Source organism: Nanorana parkeri, unplaced genomic scaffold, assembly GCF_000935625.1.
Source record: "Nanorana parkeri isolate BGI_ZX_2015 unplaced genomic scaffold, ASM93562v1 scaffold686, whole genome shotgun sequence".
In the NCBI taxonomy this organism is placed as follows: domain Eukaryota; kingdom Metazoa; phylum Chordata; class Amphibia; order Anura; family Dicroglossidae; genus Nanorana; species Nanorana parkeri.
In genome coordinates this window covers 857,778-878,480 of record NW_017306954.1, presented here as the reverse complement: position 1 = coordinate 878,480, position 20,703 = coordinate 857,778, and the positions used below count along the sequence as shown (strand labels likewise).

At 49.3% G+C, this 20,703-nt stretch overlaps 1 protein-coding gene and 1 long non-coding RNA gene across 2 annotated transcripts in view; both read right to left on the bottom strand.

Moving 5' to 3' along the window:
- The window catches only part of GPAT4 (glycerol-3-phosphate acyltransferase 4), a 24,796-nt gene extending 12,213 nt beyond the window's left edge, over positions 1–12,583 (bottom strand). Inside the window, exons 1-5 of the mRNA XM_018563699.1 lie at positions 12,390–12,583; positions 6,889–6,958; positions 4,596–4,881; positions 4,435–4,509; positions 1–57 (exon numbers count right to left, since the gene is read on the bottom strand). Of these exons, the coding sequence (XP_018419201.1) occupies positions 1–57; positions 4,435–4,509; positions 4,596–4,881; positions 6,889–6,958; positions 12,390–12,554 (653 nt within the window). The 5' untranslated portion in view covers positions 12,555–12,583. The remainder of the gene's footprint in view (positions 58–4,434; positions 4,510–4,595; positions 4,882–6,888; positions 6,959–12,389) is intronic.
- Positions 12,584–12,876: 293 nt separating this feature from the next.
- Positions 12,877–20,703, bottom strand: part of LOC108792829 — a 9,110-nt gene continuing 1,283 nt past the window's right edge. Inside the window, exon 2 of the long non-coding RNA XR_001941593.1 lies at positions 12,877–13,134. This is a non-coding gene — a long non-coding RNA (uncharacterized LOC108792829). The remainder of the gene's footprint in view (positions 13,135–20,703) is intronic.

Here is a 20,703-nt window from a genome sequence, read left to right as displayed (position 1 = left end):
CGCACACAGATCCGGTAACACATCAGATGGATATGTTTACTGAGGAACTCCTTAAACCTGAAAAGTAATAAATGTTCAGGAGCCAATTCATCACCAGACATTATTAACCCCTTCATGACCGAGGCCTCTTTTTTTTTGCACCCATGTTATAATGCACATTTAGGCCTGAAAATTACTTCAAACCCCCAAACGTTACATATTTTCTGAAAGCCTAGACAACGTAGAATAAAATGTCGGCAGTTGCAAATGTTTCTGTTGCACGATATTAGCGCAACTTATCAAACCCACAAATTTACTGAAAAATGCACTTAAAGTGACATTAAACCCTCAGATTTTGTAACATAAAACAATACTGTAATGTGCGCCTTACTGTAATCCATGGTTGTTTCCCTTCTCTTTGCTGCTCTTCCTTTTAAATCCTCATCTCTTCTCATGCTTGGGGAGAACTTCCCTTTGCAGCTGACTGCCTCTTCTTGTAGTGCTGGCTCAGGCTGTGAACCTTCACACAGACACCATGTATCCATTTAAGAGACAAGGCAGTCTGCTGCAAAACGGAAGTTCTCCCCAAGCATGAGAAGACATGAGGATTTAAAAAGGAAGAGCAGCAAAGAGAAGGGAAACAACCATGGATTGCAGTAAGGCGCACATTACAGTATTGGTTTATGTTAAAAAACCTGGAGGGTTTAATGTCACTAAGTTAAATTTAGTGCCCCAAAACACAAACAAAAAACCCATTTTTAAAATAACATATAAAAAGATGAGGTTACAACGAGTAAATAGATACCCAACATGTCCAGGTTAAAAATGTACCGGCCCGTAGAAGCGATCTGGCGGCAGCGGAGTCGCCAGAATCACTTCTACTGTAAAGCCGACCGTCGTCTTTACAAATGTAAACAGAGTCCCGGCGGCTAAAGCAGTGACGTACTATGTACGTCACTGGTCATGAAGGGGTTAAAATATAAAAAGGTACACAAAACATTGCTGAAATGTTCAGGCTGCTACTGGCCGTTTGACAATAAACAAATAAAATTGCGCAATGTTTTCATCTCCTCTCCATGCGATGGAAGAGAAGTACTGTGGAAATCTAATCTACAAAATAAAACCCGTTTTTTTCTATATCCATCACTAAATTGTGCCGACTCAGCGGGAGCCGAGCCGGGAACGCTTCCGCAGCTAAATAAAAGCTCAGCTTTTTTACTTGTTCCTTGGATTAGATCAGAGGTTCTCAACCTGTGTAACCTCAGGACCCACATTTGTCCTTGGTCAGTAAGTCATGACCAGAGTCGCACTGCAATAGAACGCATGGCATTGCGGTACCTCCCGTTCCGGTGTGGGGGACCGAACTGTGGGTGGGAAGCGAGTTTGGGGTGCCATTTTTTTTTTCAAGATCCACCCAGTCTCTCTATCTTACGACAACTGGAATGGATCTTCAGCCTGGGGTCTAGTGTGGGATGCTGTGCTGTAATGGAGCTCCACTAATATGTGCATTGCTTATGCAGCTCCATTGCGTGCCGTGTAGGGGTGCCGGGAGCCAGAATGTGACGTCACTCCGGTCCGGGCCCCTGTACAGGACACGTGAGGGAGTTGTAAGCAATGCACGTATGGATGGAGCTCCATCCCATCCCACCTCAAGCTGACACTCGGCACCGGGCAGCATGTTTTGAATGGCTGCTTGGCACGAGAACTGACAGTGCTGCGCTAGGGGGAGGCAGAGGAGCCTCTCACCTAGAAAAGTGGAAGGTATGTGGTGACCCACTAAACACAGGGTTGCGACCCACCAGTTGAGAACCAAGTGTTTAGACTCACCCAGCAGCACGCACGAGTGGGACAAGCGAGGAAGTCTAAAAACGCCCCCCTCACATTCGGGAAGCGAACACCAGGGAAATTAAACGTTTTTCCATGCAGTGGGGCTGCCCCTTCATTGCAAAGGTTAACTATGTTTATAGCTAGAGGACAGGAAAAAGCTGTTTACAGGGGTGTGCTATTCCAATCGCCCAATGCCCGGGACATGCAGTTCTGTGTGTCGGGCAGGTTTGTTTTCCTACATTTAGCCCTGCTGCAGGGCTAAATGTAGAGCAGGGGAGTCGCCGCTCGCTTTGTAAAAGTGACCTGGGCAGCTGTACAGGCACTCGGGCCACTTGTAGCAGCCCGCTTGTCCGCTCCCCACCTAAGGCCCCATTCACACTGAGCGACATGAAAATCGCGCGATTATGAGCGATATTGCGCGACGAGCGATATTGCGCGACTTTTTCCTATTGGGCTGTATGCAATCAGGAGCAATATCGCTCAAAATCGCTCGAAAAAAGGGTCATGTAGGAGCGACAAGCTACCAGCGACGAGCTACAAGCGATATTGAGCGACGAGATGTGAACAGCTCCATTGAAATGGATTGGAGAAGCTACATAGAGCGATATCGCGTGGAAATATGAGCGATATGGCTGCAAAAATCGCGCAATAAATCGCTCAGTGTGAATGGGACCTCACTGTGGTTTTCAGGGTCTCCCGCTCTTCTGGGAGGCCACGGCAAATGACTTAAAAATGGAGAGCAGGGAGCAGACAGGGGAACCCTGTGTGATCAGTAAGACAGGAGCTCTGTACTCACAGTACTTCCTGTCTCAGCTGTCACAAGCTCGGCTGCACAAGGGGATCGAGCACAATGCTGGCCAATGAGAAGAACGTCTTAGCACAGGTAAAAGGAGAATCATGGGGTGAGTGAAAAACACACATCCCATAATTCAAGTCGTCCTGTGACACTGAAGCTATCACGTGTCAGCTCTATTGACTGGAAACTCGGCGAACACATACCGCAGATCGTTGACTTTCCGATGCTCTCCCTGCAGAGACCCTGGCAGTCAGCGCTCTCCTCTTGTTCCCTCCGCTCCGGCTGTGGCGTGTTCCTCGGCGTCCTCATTACAACAGGGTTATGAAGACCAATGACGTCATTGGTCCTTAGACTGCTGAAGCAAAGAGGAGCATAGACTGCCAGGTCCCGTCAAGGAGCCCGGAGGGAGCAGAATCAGGCATATGACACTGCTTTTTCCGCTCCCCTAGGCATCAACTTGTGGTTAACCCTTGCAGTGCGGGGGCAGCTCCACTGCCAGGCAAAACTTTTCATTTCCCTAGTGCCGGGCTTTAAATATAAGTATCAAAGAATCACCTGCACCCCATACAGCATGTGGACCTTCAAATACAGAAGTTTGGTGCTCGAAGTGACAACATGGATGGCGCTGTGTAAGATACAGTCAGTAATAGAAGTCACCAGCACTCGACATTATGTGCAAGAAGCATAAGCACTTTATTTGAACTGTCACATGCATTGTTAAGCCAATTTTTCGGGGGCCACGCAGGGTCCCTTCTTCAGGACGACAGTGACTATGGCCACTATGTCGCCCTGAAGAAGGACCCTGCGTGGCCTTGAAACGTTGGCTTAACGACACATGCGACAGATCAATAAAAGTGCTTATAATTCTTGCACATTATTATTATTATTACATAGTATTTATAGAGCGCCAACAGTTTGCGCAGAGCTTTACAATATAAGGAAGACATTACAGTTACAATACAATTCAAGACACGATGGTAAGGAGGGCCCTGCCCATGAGGGCTTACAATCTAAAAGAGGAGGGGGAAATGATACATGAGGAGGGAGCTGTGTGGGGATGAATTATTTGAGAATGTGAAGGTTCAGTGGTTAGGTTGAGGTGGGATAGGCTTCCTTGAAGAGATGAGTCTTTAGGGAACGCCTAAAGGCAGTCAAGGTGGGCGATAGACGGACAGGTTGGGGTAAAGAGTTCCAGAGGATGGGAGAGACTCTAGAGAAGTCCTGACTTTAAATATCCCCCAATAGCCACACAGGATATAAATCCACTTTGTTTGCACCAAATGACTTTGCAAGCATATATATTACCTTGCATAAGTAGTGGTGACAACATCACTTTACATAGCCTGTGCAGAGAGCAGAGTTGTGGGAGGGGCCCAGCAGCTCCACCCACTACAGACTGCCTGCAGAATATTGCCAGAGGGGGCGGAGACAAGACCAGTCAGCCTGAGCAGTGAGAGCAGCAGTGACTGGCCTTGATTTCAGGAGGGGGCGGAGACAAGACCAGTCAGCCTGAGCAGTGAGAGAGAGCAGCAGTGAATGGTCTTGATTACAGGAGGGAGCGGAGACAAGACCAGTCACCCTGAGCAGTGAGAGAGAGCAGCAGTGACTGGTCTTTATTACAGGTAGCTCTGCGTAGAGGCAAAATTGTATTCCGGATTAATGCACAGATCTGGCAGATATACACAAAGCACATCAAGAGTCAAGTAGAAATACACGTGTTTCTTGAATAGACAATTTTTACTTCTATAGAGTTCAGCTGTAATGCAGTGTTCTTTCAGGTTTGAAAGGCTGAGCACCATATGCAAATATTAAAAACATGGAATGACACTAACCAGCCACTTGGTAGGTATCCAACTACAGTAGTTCCAAACACCAGAAGACTGACCCCTGTGATAGCCAAGGCAATCCTACAGAGAGAGACATTGCGGACAGTCAGAAATATATGGAAATATTCCAAGCCAAAAGCAGAAGGACGCAATGATCAGAGACTCACCTGAGTGGCAGTAGAAAGGTGTAGCGGACCAACATGCCCAGCCCCCACAGCACAGTGAGCCGCAAGCTGATATGCTGGAAGTTGTAGTTGGTTCTGCTCAGGAGGTTCCACGTCTCCAGCTCCTCTGCCGAGAAGCGCTTGGTCACCTCATCGTCCATGATGCTCTCCATGCCTTGCCGACAGAAGTAAAATATATCTGCCAGCTCGAAATCTGGGCCATCGTGACCGCTTCCCCGCATCTCAAATATTCCTTTCTCAAGGGATGTGCTGTCTTTAGCAATAATTCCTGCAAAGAAAAAGGAACAACCGTGAGAAACCCAGAGAGCGTGTCTGGGGATGAAGAACAAAGGAGGATCTAGTGTACAACAGAGGAAAAGATGGGAGAGAGGAGAGGACATGGTGGGGGACGCAGAGAAGAATAATAGCTGCAATGGAAGAAGAGCTGACATGAGCAGGACAATAGCAGGAGTGGACCAATGAATGATGATTTCAGGATACAAACATACAGAGGGTTATTCACAGAAGGGTGAAGGGTTTGGAGAAGGAGAAGTGAACAATCTAGGACGACATAGCGGAGCTGGAAAAATGTTCCAGTTCAGCTCACTTTCCAGTCCAGCTATGTCGTCCTAGATTGTTCACTTCCCTTGCCTTCTCCTAACTCTTCACCCTTCTAGTGCATAACCCTGATAGAAGTGTAACGGCAGAAAAAGACCAATCCAGTCTGCACTATTTATTTATTGTTTTCCAGATTTGATCTCAGTTTAGATCCGTGTTTGTCCCAAGCATGCTGAAACTTACTGGTTGACTGACTCACTGACTTCTGCTGGAAGTCGGCTCCAAACATCAGCTACTCTTTGGAAAAAGTACTTTTCTCCTGCTTGTTTAAAGTCCCCGTGTTCCGGTTGTGAGAGCAAATGTTGTTAAATTTATTACTTGTATAAAACTTTGATAAAGTCCCCGTGTTCCAGGATCTTAGCTTCGTATTGAGAACACGGCCTTTCTCAACCTTATTCACACCTTTCATGTAGTTAAAGGTTTCACCAATCCCAGTCCCCCATTCCTCCAGACTGTACATATTAAAAGGAGAACTATGAGGTGGGTGCTTTTTACTCACCTCATAGTTCTAGCCGACCTGTGACAATGAGACTGTCACAGGTCGGCTCAGTAGATCGGGAGGTGAGCGAACACATACCGGCGTTCGCTCACCTCTCGATCCTGTCACAGCTCTGTGCCGTCACAGGGGAGGGACTGGATTCCCCTCTCCGATCCTCCAGCGCTGACTGGCGGAACGGACGGGGGAGGGGGCGGGTACAGCTGGCTCTGCCTTTAGATAGGCAGAGCCCGCTGTCAGTCACGCAGCTGGGCGGATCCCGGCACAATTGTCGGGATCCGCTTCAGCGTCTCAGTATACCGCGAGCGGCATCTCAGTATACCGCGAGCTACAGCTCGCGGTATACTGAGCCTAGGGTGACGGGAGGACGCTAGTTTGCGTCCTCCCGTGACCCTAAGGAGAACTATGGGGAAAAGACTTAACCCCATAGTTCTCCTTTAAAGGAGAAGGAGGCCTGGGCTCTCCTCTCTACACCGCTCGATCAGCCTCCTGTGACAGCGTGTCAGAGAGAAAAGCAAGGTACACACACTCTTTGAGCATATGGTATGTTAACTATATCCTCAATTATGAATGAATGGGAAGTCATCTACATCACCTCTACATCCCCTCCTGTTCATTCATAATTGTGGTTATAGTAAACAAACCATGTTATCAATGAACAGGAACACTCATAAAGGATTCCTGCTCATTTATAACAGGGGACACAGAAAAAGAGATTGAAGACTGTGTGTTCTCAATCTCTTTTTCTATTTTAAAAGGGAAATATCAGGGGTCTGTTTAGACCCATAATATTTCCCAATTAAAAGTAAAGTAAAAAATATAAATATTTAATAAAAAATGAATGAATAAATAAAAATGAATATAAAAAATTTAAAAAGTTTATAAAAAATAAAATATTGAAAAAAATAAAAATAAAAAACATTTTCAGTATCCATTTCGGTTTCGGCCTGACATTTTTTTTTATTTCGGTTTCGTTTCGGTTTTAAAATTTCCATTTCGGTGCACCTCTACTCATTATGCCAAAAAGGAAACATTTCCGGCCTTTCCTTTTATACCTGATCCATATTATGTACATTCATTAGTCCACACACAGATTTCTGTACACAGGTTTATCTAAACTTGGCAAACTGCGACATGAGAAGCCAAAACTCAGGGAATATAAAGTACTTATAATCTGCATACCATTAGATAAAGGTTTGTACAGGGTATGACAGTTCTCCTTCACGCCCCTCTCAATTCGCAAGGTGGCCCACTGCAGAAAAGACAAAATGTGTTATAAAATGATGGAACTGTCATTTATTATACAGCTATAACACAATGATGAGCTGCGTTATGCATATACAATATATAAAGTTGCATATACAGCATTTGTAAAATACATTAAAGGAGAACTATGAGGCGAGTGATTTTCACTCAGCCTTATAATCTCAGCCGACCTGTGACAATGAGACTGTCACACGTCACTGCAATAGATCGGGAAGTGAGCGAACACATACCGTCGCTCGCTCACTTGTCGATCTATCCCTGCAGAGAGCCGTGACTGTCACTCACGGCTCCCTGCAGGGATTCCCCCCTCCCCTCTCCTCCAGCGCTGACTGGCGGAACGGACGGGGGAGGGGGCGGGCACAGCCGGCTCAGCCTCTAGATAGGCAGAGCCAGCTGTCACTCACGCAGCTGGGCGGATCCAGACACTATTATCGGGATCCGTCCCGGCTGCGGCGTCTCAGTATACCGCGACCTGTAGCCGTATACTGAGCCTAGGGTGGCGGGAGGACGCTAGTTTGTGTCCTCCCGTTACCCTTAGGAGAACTATGGGGAAAAGCCCTGACCCCATAGTTCTCCTTTAATCCATGACATAAGCCTTTCAGAAAGTCCTTGCTGGTCATAAAATATGGTTTTTAAACAAACAACAAAAAAGGTACAATGTGCAATTTCCACCAACGTAAAGTAAAAAAAAAAAAGAAAAAGAAAAAAAAAACTAGGGTGTAATGTAGCTCTAACGCAGGGGTAGCAGACCTCCGGCCCGCCAGCTGTGGTGACACTACAAATCCCATGATGCATCTCTCTCGGGGAGTCATGTCTGTGAGAATCTTGCAATGCCTCATGGGATTTGTAGTTCCACCACAGCTGGAGGGCCGGAGGTTTGCTACCCCTGTTCTAAAGCCTCCAACCTTTTACAATGATTTCACTATTATGAATCGAAGGACCATTCCCCAGGACATTGTTTAACCGCTTGTCCTCCGGCCGTTGTATATAAATGGGGGCTGGGCTCGCTCTTGGAATGCGGTCCCGTAAATAAATGGCTTTTTTTTTATTTTACCGCTCGCTTGCGCACAAGCATGACACAGTAAGCATTTCTTGGCTGTTGCATACAAGCGTTCAGGAGGCTAAAGAGCTGCATGGCATGGTGCGTGGGAGAGTGCGCCCCCCAACCTCTGTTGCCAGCTAACCCGGGCTCCGCTCTCCCCCAGGGCCGGGGCCGGTACAGTGGGTCAGTGTACATTGATCGGAGGGAGACCAGTACACTTCCAGCAGCTGATCTCCCCTCTGATCACTGAAACCGGTGTGTATTACGTTACTTCCGGTTTCAGTGTCATTCCTCTGGCTGCTGTAGCTGCAGAAGAAGCTGGTGAAACAAATCTCACATCATATACACTGTGTATAGAACGTGATGTAACGCAGATCTCACATCTTATACACGGTGTATAGAACGTGAAGTGACGCAGATCTCGCATCTTATGCACGGTGTATAGAACGTGATGGGAAGCAGATCTCACGTCTTATACAGAGTGTATAGAACGTGATGTGACGCAGATCTCACGTCTTATGCACGGTGTATAGAACGTGATGGGAAGCAGATCTCACGTCTTATACACGGTGTATAGATCGTGATGTGACGCAGATCTCGCATCTTATGCACGGTGTATAGAACGTGATGGGAAGCAGATCTCACGCCTTATACCCGGTGTACAGAACGTGATGTGAAGCAGATCTCACATCTTATACAGTGTGTATAGAACGTGATGTGAAGCAGATCTCACTTCTTATACAAGGTGTATAGAACGTGATGGGAAGCAGATCTCACGCCTTATACCCTGTGTACAGAACGTGATGTGAAGCAGATCTCACATCTCATACAGTGTGTATTGAACGTCATGTGAAGCAGATCTCACGTCTTATACCCTGTGTATAGAACGTGATGTGACGCAGATCTCACGCCTTATATACACGGTGTATAGAACGTGATGGGAAGCAGATTATTATTATTACATAGTATTTATATGGCGCCAACAGTTTGCGCAGCGCTTTACAATGTAAGGAAGACATTACAGTTACAATACAATTCAAGACAGGATGGTAAGGAGGGCCCTGCCCCTGAGGGTTTACAATCTGTGTATAGAACGTGATGTGAAGAAGATCTCACTTCTTATACACTGTGTACAGAACGTGACGTTAGACCACTGCGGAGTAGAGGGAGAGAGGCTCCAGTAACCAATCGAAGAGCAAGCCGGCTCAGCCGAGGATCAGGCGAGTGAGTATAGCTTTATTTTTTACCCTTGGCAAAAACGAGCACTTAACCCTTGTAGTGCAGGGATAGACTCACTGCAAGGGTTAATACAAAATTTACCCGGAGTTCTGCTTTAAGTCATAGCTCCAATAGCTACTTCCCCGGCTTCTGCATCCAGGGAATGACAGCTCAGGGAACAGAAGTGATACTCATCCCTATAATTAGAGCCGACGTGTGACACTGCAGCTGCCACAAGTCGGCTCTATTGATCGAGAACTCAGCGATCACATACCACTGAGTTCCTGATCATCCCCCTGCAGAGAGTGGTGAGTGTTACCCCCAGGGATTGCCTCCTCCCTTCTTCATTCCTCCAACGCTGACTGGAGGAACGGACAGGGAGGAGGCGGATAGAGCTGGCCCTGCTTCTAGAGAGGCAGAGCCAGCTGTCAGTCAGGCCGCGGGGTGGATCCCAACAATATTGTCGGGAAGCATCCTGGATTCTGTGCTGCTCTGCGCTGTCAGCCTATAGCAAGCAATAGCCCACTATATGCAGAGTTTTGGGTCACAGGAGGACATTAGTATATGTCCTCCTGTGACAAATGGCAAAAAAAAAAAGGTTGGGCCATAGTTTTCCTTTAAGCAGCATTGGCTACCTGGCTCCTGAGATTTGTCCAGCCCAGCTACGGGTACTGCATTCATCTAGGGCTGCAGCTAATAATTATTTTCATAATCGATTAGTTGCCCCATTATTTTTCAATTAAATCGATTGGTTGCATTCAAAAATCTCTCTCTCTCTCATCGATAATGAGTAGTTGCCAACTATTCTCATAATCGATTTAATTGATTAGTTGTTGCAGCCCTACAATCATCAAACCAATCTAAAAATTAGGAATGCAACTAATGATTATTTTCATAATTGATTAAATCGGGTTAAAAAAAATGTAACCACTTCAAGACCAGGTGTTAGACCCCCTTCCTGTCCCGGCCATTTTTCAGTGTTCAGCGCTGCGGTACTTTGACTGACGTTTTTTCCGTCATGCAGCGCTGTACTGAAATGAATTTTATACCCTTTTTTGGGGACAGATAAAGCTTTCTTTTGGTGGTATTTAATCACCACTGAGGTTTGTTTTTTTTACTATATTTCAGAAAATGTACTGAAATTGTTTACATTATGTTAGGAAACAATTATTATTACCCAATTCTTTGGTTAAAAAAAAAAATAGGGTAAATAGACACCAAACATGTCAAGCTTAAAAATTGCACACACCCGCGAAATCGCAAAAAATTACCATACCCAAAATTGGCCATAGGCGACGCTTTAAAAGCTTTTACCGCTCATCAGTTTAGTGTTATCAGTGATTGATGGCCCTAGAATGATTGCTCTCACTGCGACGTTCACGGCGATATGTAACATGTGCGGCATAATGGTCACAATCGTCATTTTCGCAGGTATGCGCCCCAGACGCATGTTTGCATTCGTGCATGTATTGGTGGGGGCTTTAAAAAAAAATTTCTCTAAGACCCCTAATATCACCTAGGATCCCCCCTAAAAAGCTGATGAAGCAGAGATCTGCTTCATCAGCTTCTCTCCATCTTCTAAAACTGGAGAGTGACACATAAATGCGGAAGTGATGTAATATACATCACTTCCGCATTCTGATAGCGGAGAGGGGACCGGAGGGTGATTGTGTACCGACCTCCCTCTGATCCCCTCTCACAGAGGCACTATGCTGGTCCCGGGCTCGCACCGGGCACAGCAGGGCTCGGGACCAGTGTGACAACGGGAGGGGGAGCCACGGAGGTGGGGGAGCTGGGGAGAGGAGTGGGGGACACACGGGCCGGCAGCTCATACGAGCGATCCGCCAGGTCTATAGCCGGCGGATCACTTGCATGTTAACAGGCATCAGAGCCTGTTTTTAAATTGATGGTGTTTAACTGTGGCACGCGCTAGTGGGCACCCGCTCAGATCTAGAGGTCGGCCGGGAGGTAGTTAAATACTATCCTTAATTTAATATAAAATACACAGATCGAGATTTACAAAGTGCACTTCAAAATAAAACTGCACGCACAATATTTTGCAATCGAACTGCACTGGAATGCATGGCATTGCAGTACCGTCAAGTCCAGTGCGGGCGATCGCACTGCGGGTGGGAGGCGCAGTTGGGGTCCCATTGAAATTAATAATTGTATTGTAAGCACATGGAGTTTGAATAGCTTCAGCCCGGGAGTGATAGCTGCCGGTGGCAGGATTCCACAGACGGCAGCTGAATGTAAATACAGCAGGTAGTGGGCTGGTGCAATAGCCAGCCTGCTATTGGCCATTTCACATTGCAAAAGCCAATAGCAGGCTGGCTACTGCACCCGCCCACTGCTTACTGTGCCCTTTGATCGGAGGGGAAGCAGAGCCGATAAAACACCTTCTCACAGCAAGGAGGAGAGAGCTAGGGGATCCAACCAACCAGGTCATACTAAAACCTGATCAACATTGTTTTGTGACGGTCTGCATCAATAAAGAAGATGGATTATCGACACAAGACATAGGTGTGCTGGTGACATTTATCATATCTTTGATTGGAGAGGACACAGAGCCAATGAAACACCATCTCCCAGCGTGGAGGAGAGACCTAGGTGATCCAACCAACTAATCGATAATGAAAATGGTTGTCAATTATTCTCATTATCGATCAATTAGTTGGTTGCAGCCCCCATCTAAACGAATGTCCCTATACTACAAGCTATACCTCTTCATATTCCTCTTGTCATGGTCACAGAGAAAAAGGAGCATACCGATACGTACAATATACATTTTATGGCTTTTTTTGCAAAATGAATTCAATTTAACGTAAGCCGCTTCTGAGATGCAATCATCAGCTGCAGTCTGTACTGTCTGCCGCTAATGCAAAGGTAGACAACAAGCAGAAAGCTGCAAGCGATGGCTCCCCAGACGGAGGTAAATATGGTTATCTAGCATGACCGGGCGTCCATGGAAAAAGAAGCTAAGTGGATTGTTTTTCTAGCAGCACTGAGCAGCTGTAGATAGCCTGAGGGCTCTCTGTGTCACCGGAGCTTCCAGCGATAGCTGCGTGCTGGCAGGGCACGCTGGAAAAACAGCTGAGAAGCCGCGGGCTGCTCACACTTCTATACGACACAAAGATATCAACACAAGGCGACTTACCGTGAAAATTCGGAGCAAGGTTTTCATGTACAGCCAGCGGATGCCGAAGGAAACCCCGAAGATGGCAGGTACGATGATGAAGACCAGGAGGAGGGTGAACCAGAGGGTAACAGACAGGCCCAGCAGATTACACAGCACGCTGTCAAATGGCAGCAGGGAGCTCATGGTGTGGGAGACAAAAGAAATGGACGTAACCAACAAAAGGTTCGCCAGGGGACAAGACAAATGATAAATAAGGGGAAACGGCAGCACGTTGTGGGTCAATGGCTTTGTAACTTCTTCAGGAAAGGAAGGACGGCCGTAATGGACATATCCACAAATAACTAATCATGTGACTGTAGGAGACGGAAGGAGGTTCAGAAAAATAATCCGTTCTTCCAGCGTCTTCCGATGACCGCGATCGTTCCCACACAATATATAGGCGTCGATGGCACCTGTTTATGGTCCCTTGGCCCAGCCTAGTACAGCTTTCAGGTGTGTATGTTTGTAATTCCAATGTTCCAGTCTTTCTTTCCTGGAGATCATTGACAAAGTTCTTTCTCATCTGTAATGTCTGTTGAACATGTCCAATCCAGTCCTCAGCTGTGGTGCCTACATCCAAAGTCCACTCTCCAGTCCAGTAATATGCGAGCCCGTCCTGGTTCAGTCATGACTTGCTGGTCGGGGTCTGGGGGCGTGGGATTCCTCTCACCGGGCATATGCTGGCCGCCACCTCCTCCTCCTGGGCATGGATGCAAGTGCTACCCTGTATGAGACAAACAGAGACAGCCGGCTCAGGGACCGCAGCCAAGACTCAGGGTCAAAAGGAGAAAAAAGGGAGGAAATGCAAAAGAGGGAGAGGGCACGGACAAGTGGAGGAGAGGGCACGGACAAGTGGAAAAGAGAGAGAGGGCACAGACAAGTGGAAAAGAGGGAGAGGGCGCAGACAAGTGGAAAAGAGGGAGAGGGCACGGACAAGTGGAAAAGAGGGAGAGGGCACGGACAAGGGGAAAAGAGGGAGAGGGCACAGAGAAGAAGAGAAGAGGGAGAGGGCACGGACAAGGGGAAAAGAGGGAGAGGGCACAGAGAAGAAGAGAAGAGGGAGAGGGCACGGACAAGGGGAAAAGAGGGAGAGGGCACAGAGAAGAAGAGAAGAGGGAGAGGGCACGGACAAGGGGAAAAGAGGGAGAGGGCACAGAGAAGAAGAGAAGAGGGAGAGGGCACGGACAAGGGGAAAAGAGGGAGAGGGCACAGAGAAGAAGAGAAGAGGGAGAGGGCACGGACAAGGGGAAAAGAGGGAGAGGGCACAGAGAAGAAGAGAAGAGGGAGAGGGCACGGACAAGGGGAAAAGAGGGAGAGGGCACAGAGAAGAAGAGAAGAGGGAGAGGGCACGGACAAGGGGAAAAGAGGGAGAGGGCACAGAGAAGAAGAGAAGAGGGAGAGGGCACGGACAAGGGGAAAAGAGGGAGAGGGCACAGAGAAGAAGAGAAGAGGGAGAGGGCACGGACAAGGGGAAAAGAGGGAGAGGGCACAGAGAAGAAGAGAAGAGGGAGAGGGCACGGACAAGGGGAAAAGAGGGAGAGGGCACAGAGAAGAAGAGAAGAGGGAGAGGGCACGGACAAGGGGAAAAGAGGGAGAGGGCACAGAGAAGAAGAGAAGAGGGAGAGGGCACGGACAAGGGGAAAAGAGGGAGAGGGCACAGAGAAGAAGAGAAGAGGGAGAGGGCACGGACAAGGGGAAAAGAGGGAGAGGGCACAGAGAAGAAGAGAAGAGGGAGAGGGCACGGACAAGGGGAAAAGAGGGAGAGGGCACAGAGAAGAAGAGAAGAGGGAGAGGGCACGGACAAGGGGAAAAGAGGGAGAGGGCACAGAGAAGAAGAGAAGAGGGAGAGGGCACGGACAAGGGGAAAAGAGGGAGAGGGCACAGAGAAGAAGAGAAGAGGGAGAGGGCACGGACAAGGGGAAAAGAGGGAGAGGGCACAGAGAAGAAGAGAAGAGGGAGAGGGCACGGACAAGGGGAAAAGAGGGAGAGGGCACAGAGAAGAAGAGAAGAGGGAGAGGGCACGGACAAGGGGAAAAGAGGGAGAGGGCACAGAGAAGAAGAGAAGAGGGAGAGGGCACGGACAAGGGGAAAAGAGGGAGAGGGCACAGAGAAGAAGAGAAGAGGGAGAGGGCACGGACAAGGGGAAAAGAGGGAGAGGGCACAGAGAAGAAGAGAAGAGGGAGAGGGCACGGACAAGGGGAAAAGAGGGAGAGGGCACAGAGAAGAAGAGAAGAGGGAGAGGGCACGGACAAGGGGAAAAGAGGGAGAGGGCACAGAGAAGAAGAGAAGAGGGAGAGGGCACGGACAAGGGGAAAAGAGGGAGAGGGCACAGAGAAGAAGAGAAGAGGGAGAGGGCACGGACAAGGGGAAAAGAGGGAGAGGGCACAGAGAAGAAGAGAAGAGGGAGAGGGCACGGACAAGGGGAAAAGAGGGAGAGGGCACAGAGAAGAAGAGAAGAGGGAGAGGGCACGGACAAGGGGAAAAGAGGGAGAGGGCACAGAGAAGAAGAGAAGAGGGAGAGGGCACGGACAAGGGGAAAAGAGGGAGAGGGCACAGAGAAGAAGAGAAGAGGGAGAGGGCACGGACAAGGGGAAAAGAGGGAGAGGGCACAGAGAAGAAGAGAAGAGGGAGAGGGCACGGACAAGGGGAAAAGAGGGAGAGGGCACAGAGAAGAAGAGAAGAGGGAGAGGGCACGGACAAGGGGAAAAGAGGGAGAGGGCACAGAGAAGAAGAGAAGAGGGAGAGGGCACGGACAAGGGGAAAAGAGGGAGAGGGCACAGAGAAGAAGAGAAGAGGGAGAGGGCACGGACAAGGGGAAAAGAGGGAGAGGGCACAGAGAAGAAGAGAAGAGGGAGAGGGCACGGACAAGGGGAAAAGAGGGAGAGGGCACAGAGAAGAAGAGAAGAGGGAGAGGGCACGGACAAGGGGAAAAGAGGGAGAGGGCACAGAGAAGAAGAGAAGAGGGAGAGGGCACGGACAAGGGGAAAAGAGGGAGAGGGCACAGAGAAGAAGAGAAGAGGGAGAGGGCACGGACAAGGGGAAAAGAGGGAGAGGGCACAGAGAAGAAGAGAAGAGGGAGAGGGCACGGACAAGGGGAAAAGAGGGAGAGGGCACAGAGAAGAAGAGAAGAGGGAGAGGGCACGGACAAGGGGAAAAGAGGGAGAGGGCACAGAGAAGAAGAGAAGAGGGAGAGGGCACGGACAAGGGGAAAAGAGGGAGAGGGCACAGAGAAGAAGAGAAGAGGGAGAGGGCACGGACAAGGGGAAAAGAGGGAGAGGGCACAGAGAAGAAGAGAAGAGGGAGAGGGCACGGACAAGGGGAAAAGAGGGAGAGGGCACAGAGAAGAAGAGAAGAGGGAGAGGGCACGGACAAGGGGAAAAGAGGGAGAGGGCACAGAGAAGAAGAGAAGAGGGAGAGGGCACGGACAAGGGGAAAAGAGGGAGAGGGCACAGAGAAGAAGAGAAGAGGGAGAGGGCACGGACAAGGGGAAAAGAGGGAGAGGGCACAGAGAAGAAGAGAAGAGGGAGAGGGCACGGACAAGGGGAAAAGAGGGAGAGGGCACAGAGAAGAAGAGAAGAGGGAGAGGGCACGGACAAGGGGAAAAGAGGGAGAGGGCACAGAGAAGAAGAGAAGAGGGAGAGGGCACGGACAAGGGGAAAAGAGGGAGAGGGCACAGAGAAGAAGAGAAGAGGGAGAGGGCACGGACAAGGGGAAAAGAGGGAGAGGGCACAGAGAAGAAGAGAAGAGGGAGAGGGCACGGACAAGGGGAAAAGAGGGAGAGGGCACAGAGAAGAAGAGAAGAGGGAGAGGGCACGGACAAGGGGAAAAGAGGGAGAGGGCACAGAGAAGAAGAGAAGAGGGAGAGGGCACGGACAAGGGGAAAAGAGGGAGAGGGCACAGAGAAGAAGAGAAGAGGGAGAGGGCACGGACAAGTGGAAAAGAGGGAGAGGTCACGGAGAAGAAGAAAAGAGGGAGAGGGCACGGACAATTGGAAAAGAGGGAGAGGGCACGGACAAGTGGAAAAGAGGGAGATGGTGAAGCAGAACTCTATACTGGAAAACATAAGCGAGCGCACAATGCTATGCGTGACGACAGCAGGTGACAGTCACGATGTTCCGTGTCATTGAGTCCTCTAACTTGTTTGTGTCTAAACACACGTGTAAGACGGTGTCTGGAACATCAAGACAGATCTCCAAAACATCCATCAATCACATCACTGCTGAGAACAAAGACAGGTAAAGCCCCTCGTACCTCAGCTTGTAGAACACATGTAGAGCAAGCTGTCATTTCCTCAGAGGGAAGAATATTCCTCCGGGAACCAGTAAAGCAACAAAGTCTAAAGTGGACATGACAGTGTTACATAAAGTCCTACTACCACCCCCCTAGTAGCACCCGCCCCAGTAGCCCCATCCTAGTAGCACCCGCCTCAGTAGCACCCGCCGCAATTAGAGATGCACCGATACCGTTTTTTTCGGTATCGAGTACCGATATTTTTTTCCGGTACTCGCGCATACCAAATACTGATACCAAAAGTCCCATTAAGGAAGCCAGGCGGTGTGTAATGACTCGCCGCCCAGCTTCCCGATTGGCATGGAAGCCGTCTCCATGCTCCCTCGTCACCAGGTGATGTGAAAGCACAGAGCCGGCTTTGTGGCCAAACAGGAAGCCGGGCGCCATGTACTGACGTGTTGCCCGGCCTCCTGATTGGTGGAGAAGCTAGCGCCCGGCTTCCTTATTGGCCGGGAATCTGGCTCCATGCTCCCTCCTCACCAGGTGATGAGGGACCATGAAGCCGGCTAAGTTAGCAGTGCTGAGCGCTGACTTGCAGCACAGTGTTCAGCGGCTGAGCAACTTTCTAAGAACCTGTCACCTGTTCCACACAAGTTGGAGAGCCGAGGTTGCCTACCCCCGCTGCATACAGATGAGGGAGAGCAGCGGGGATCCAGAGGAGAAGCCCCACTTCTCCCTGCTGGCTGCGCCCGAGGCAAGAGCCTCAGTCGCCTCGCCCTTGCTACGGCCCTGGATCACAAGTCGGCACATCCAGAAGTGGCATCGGCGAGGGATATGGGTGGAGGACTTGGGTTAGTAAAGAAGTGCTGCTGAAGGTATTTTTTAGCTCCCTAGACAAAACAAGCACTTACCCCTTGGGTTGCAGGTTGAGCCCCCCATGTGCGTGGCCGTGCGGCAGAGGATCGGTACATATCAGCGTGCAGGGAAAACACTGGAGCGGTTGTCTGATCACTCCAGTGTTTGAAAATAACTGGGGACACATAGTACTATGTACATCCGCAGTCTATGTACATCCGCAGTCATTTAGAGCACCCATCTTCATCAAGTGGAAATCCCGGTAAGCAGTGCGGTATGGTTCCTGTTTCTTTTTACATAATACTATGTGTCCCCAGTTATGAATGAACAGGAAGTGCTTTACATCACTTCCTTTCATTCATGAGTTTCTCAATGGGGAGAAGCACTCTGTACAGAGGCTCCTCCCCATTCAGGAACTGGATGATAATAAATAGTTTCTGAATGAATGGGAAGCCTCTGTGCTTTCCATTCATTTAGAAAGGAGGCTGCAGAAAAAGAGATTGAGGACTTTGTGACCTCAATTTCTTTTTTCTATTTTAAAAGGGAAATATCAGGGGGCGTTTAGACCCCCAATATTTCCCCGAAGCCCCAACAGTAAAAAAAAAAAAAAACAAACACCACATCCTGGAGGCGATATCTGTGATGTCATCTCTCTGCTGCTGTCTTCCAAAGCTTGAAAGGACCGTGCCAATAGGAAGTGTCAAGTGATGATGACACCTAAAGAAGGACCCCCCCACTCTACAATGAAGATAAGTCCCAGGACCTGACATGTCACATGACCACAGATTTAGGTACGTAAGAGGGGCTTTTAGATTAGGTTCATTACCAACAACCTAGTAATTAGTTAGGGGGGGGAAATCAGATTATGCCTAGAGCTCAGCTTCAGGCATGCAAAGACCGATTCGAATAGAGCAGGGGCGGGCAAACACCAGCTGCTTTGGAACTACAAGTCCCATGAGGCATTACAAGACTGACAGCCACAGGTATACTGGGATTTGTAGTTTCGCCGTGGCTGGAGGGCCAGAGTCTGCCTACCAACAAAATAGAATGTCTATTAGCACTCCAGCTGTGCGGAAACTACAAACCCCGTCATGCCTCTGCTCCTGGCAGGCATGCCTGTGACCGTCAAGAGTCTTGCAATGCTTCCTGGGACTTGTAGTTGCACTACAGTCAGATTGCTGAGCTTGCCTACCCCAGGTCTGTTATAAGAACGCTGCATGCGTCTCCACAGCCTGTGAATGCGGAACGGGGAGGGTCTCCGACATCTCACCCAGTCGCAGGGTTACACAAGAGGAAAGTGTTCTATGATCCAGAAACCATCTCGGCCGCTGCCTGGCTGTGCATTGCCGAGTGCAGTCTGATGTCAGAGACACCGGCCCGGCAACAGCAAGAATCAAAGGAGGAGTGTTAGCTGCCGGACTAGTACAGCATGCCGGATGTGCGGTAGGAGTCCTGGACCTGATCTCCGCATAACTGGTAATTATAAAATCGCCAATAACCTGATCGCAGGGTATTGATAACCCAACGACTGTACGGTCACAATACGTGGCTGTCATTTTTCAGCTTCTGCTCCCCCTCCCCCGCGCTCCGAGGGAGATAAGCTTGGATACCAGATGTCCGGAGCTCTTACATTCGACCATTGACTGTGAAGTCAGATCTGATCATGAGCCCGCTGCACTACCACGGATGCGTACCGCCATCTTTACACCGCGACAAGATGCTGTAGTTAAAGGAGACATGACTCTGGAAGATGCAGTGCTGCCTGGCGCTGACCCAGGACAAGCATGCAGAACGCCAGAATGTGCACATGCGTTCAAGTCAAAGGATCGCCCTGTCCGTCCGCACTGTGCGGGGGGATGGAGGGAGAACATATAACAGGCTACACCCAACTTTACATGCGCGTGCCTGCCAGCCATACACCGGGCTTCCCAGCTCCGCGGTATGGAGCGCTCATTGGTCAGCACAGCCACATGACCACGCTGAGCAATGAGAAGAGACTCGGGACTAAGCACCGGTGTTTGCCGCGGTACGACGCGTGTGATTTTTGGAGGCGCAGAGTCGCTACGGAGCGTGTCTGCAAAACCGAAACATTTCCCTGCGCTGTGGAAACGCAGAGGACTGTGCGTGCGTTCCCCGGCACACACAATGTAAACGGGGGGCTGGGACGCTCTGGCTGCACACGGACGTCATCACACACAATGCTGGATTAATAGCCCCGTGTTGTACATGAGGACGGCGAGGGATCGCCCGCAACCCGGAGCGTCAGAGAGAGAAGAGCGAGGACAGCCGAGTCCTCCACCCCGACACCCAACCAGCACAAAGTAGAACTGAAGCCAAGATTTCGTATAGAGTAAGGGAGGGTTAGAACCCCTGTCAGCCTTTTTTTTGCCATCTGTGTCCCATTGGGGAGATTTCCCTTCACTTCATGTCTAATAGCCGCAACAGGAAGGGAGAGGAAATCCCTCCAAAGTGAAGGAAATCCCTGCTGGTCAGCAGAACTTAGGTCCCCATTGGAAGATTTCCCATCTATTCCTGTTCTGGTGACACCGCAAAATGTTGTATTTTCTTTGACTTTCACTGTTAACATTCACCAGGACCAATAGAGAGTGTGAATTCCCTAATGGGGACACAGACAGCGATAAAAACCTGACAGGTGCCCCCACACCTCTCCACTCTATCCAAAACTAAAGAAAAAAAAAAAAAAGGTAGATTTGTCTTCAGTTGCACCTTAAAGAAGAACTCCGGAATTTTTAGATATTGGTCCTTGTAGTGGGGCTACCCCCTGGACTGCGAGGGTTAAATGCTCGTTTTGTCTCGGGGGCGAAAATAAAGAGGATATACTCACCTGATCCTCGGTCCTGCCTGGCTGCTAGACCGGTCCCTGCAGCATCTCCTCAGTCTAAGGACTCGTGACCTCATCACCTTTAAATGCAGGTCTGTTAGACATGAGGCCGCCAAGGGGCATTCCACCACCGGAGAAGAGGGGGAGAGAGAGGTGAGTGGTCACTGCCACAGGACCAAACGAGTGTTTCCTCTTTCTTTGAGCCCCTAGGTCAGAGGTGGAAAAACTCCGGCCCCCCAGCTGTGGTTAAACTACAAATCCCATCATGCATCTGCCTCTGGGAGCCATGCCCCTGGCTGTGAGAATCTTACAATGCCTCATGGGATTTGTAGTTCCACCACAGCTGGCGTTTGCCCACACCTGCCC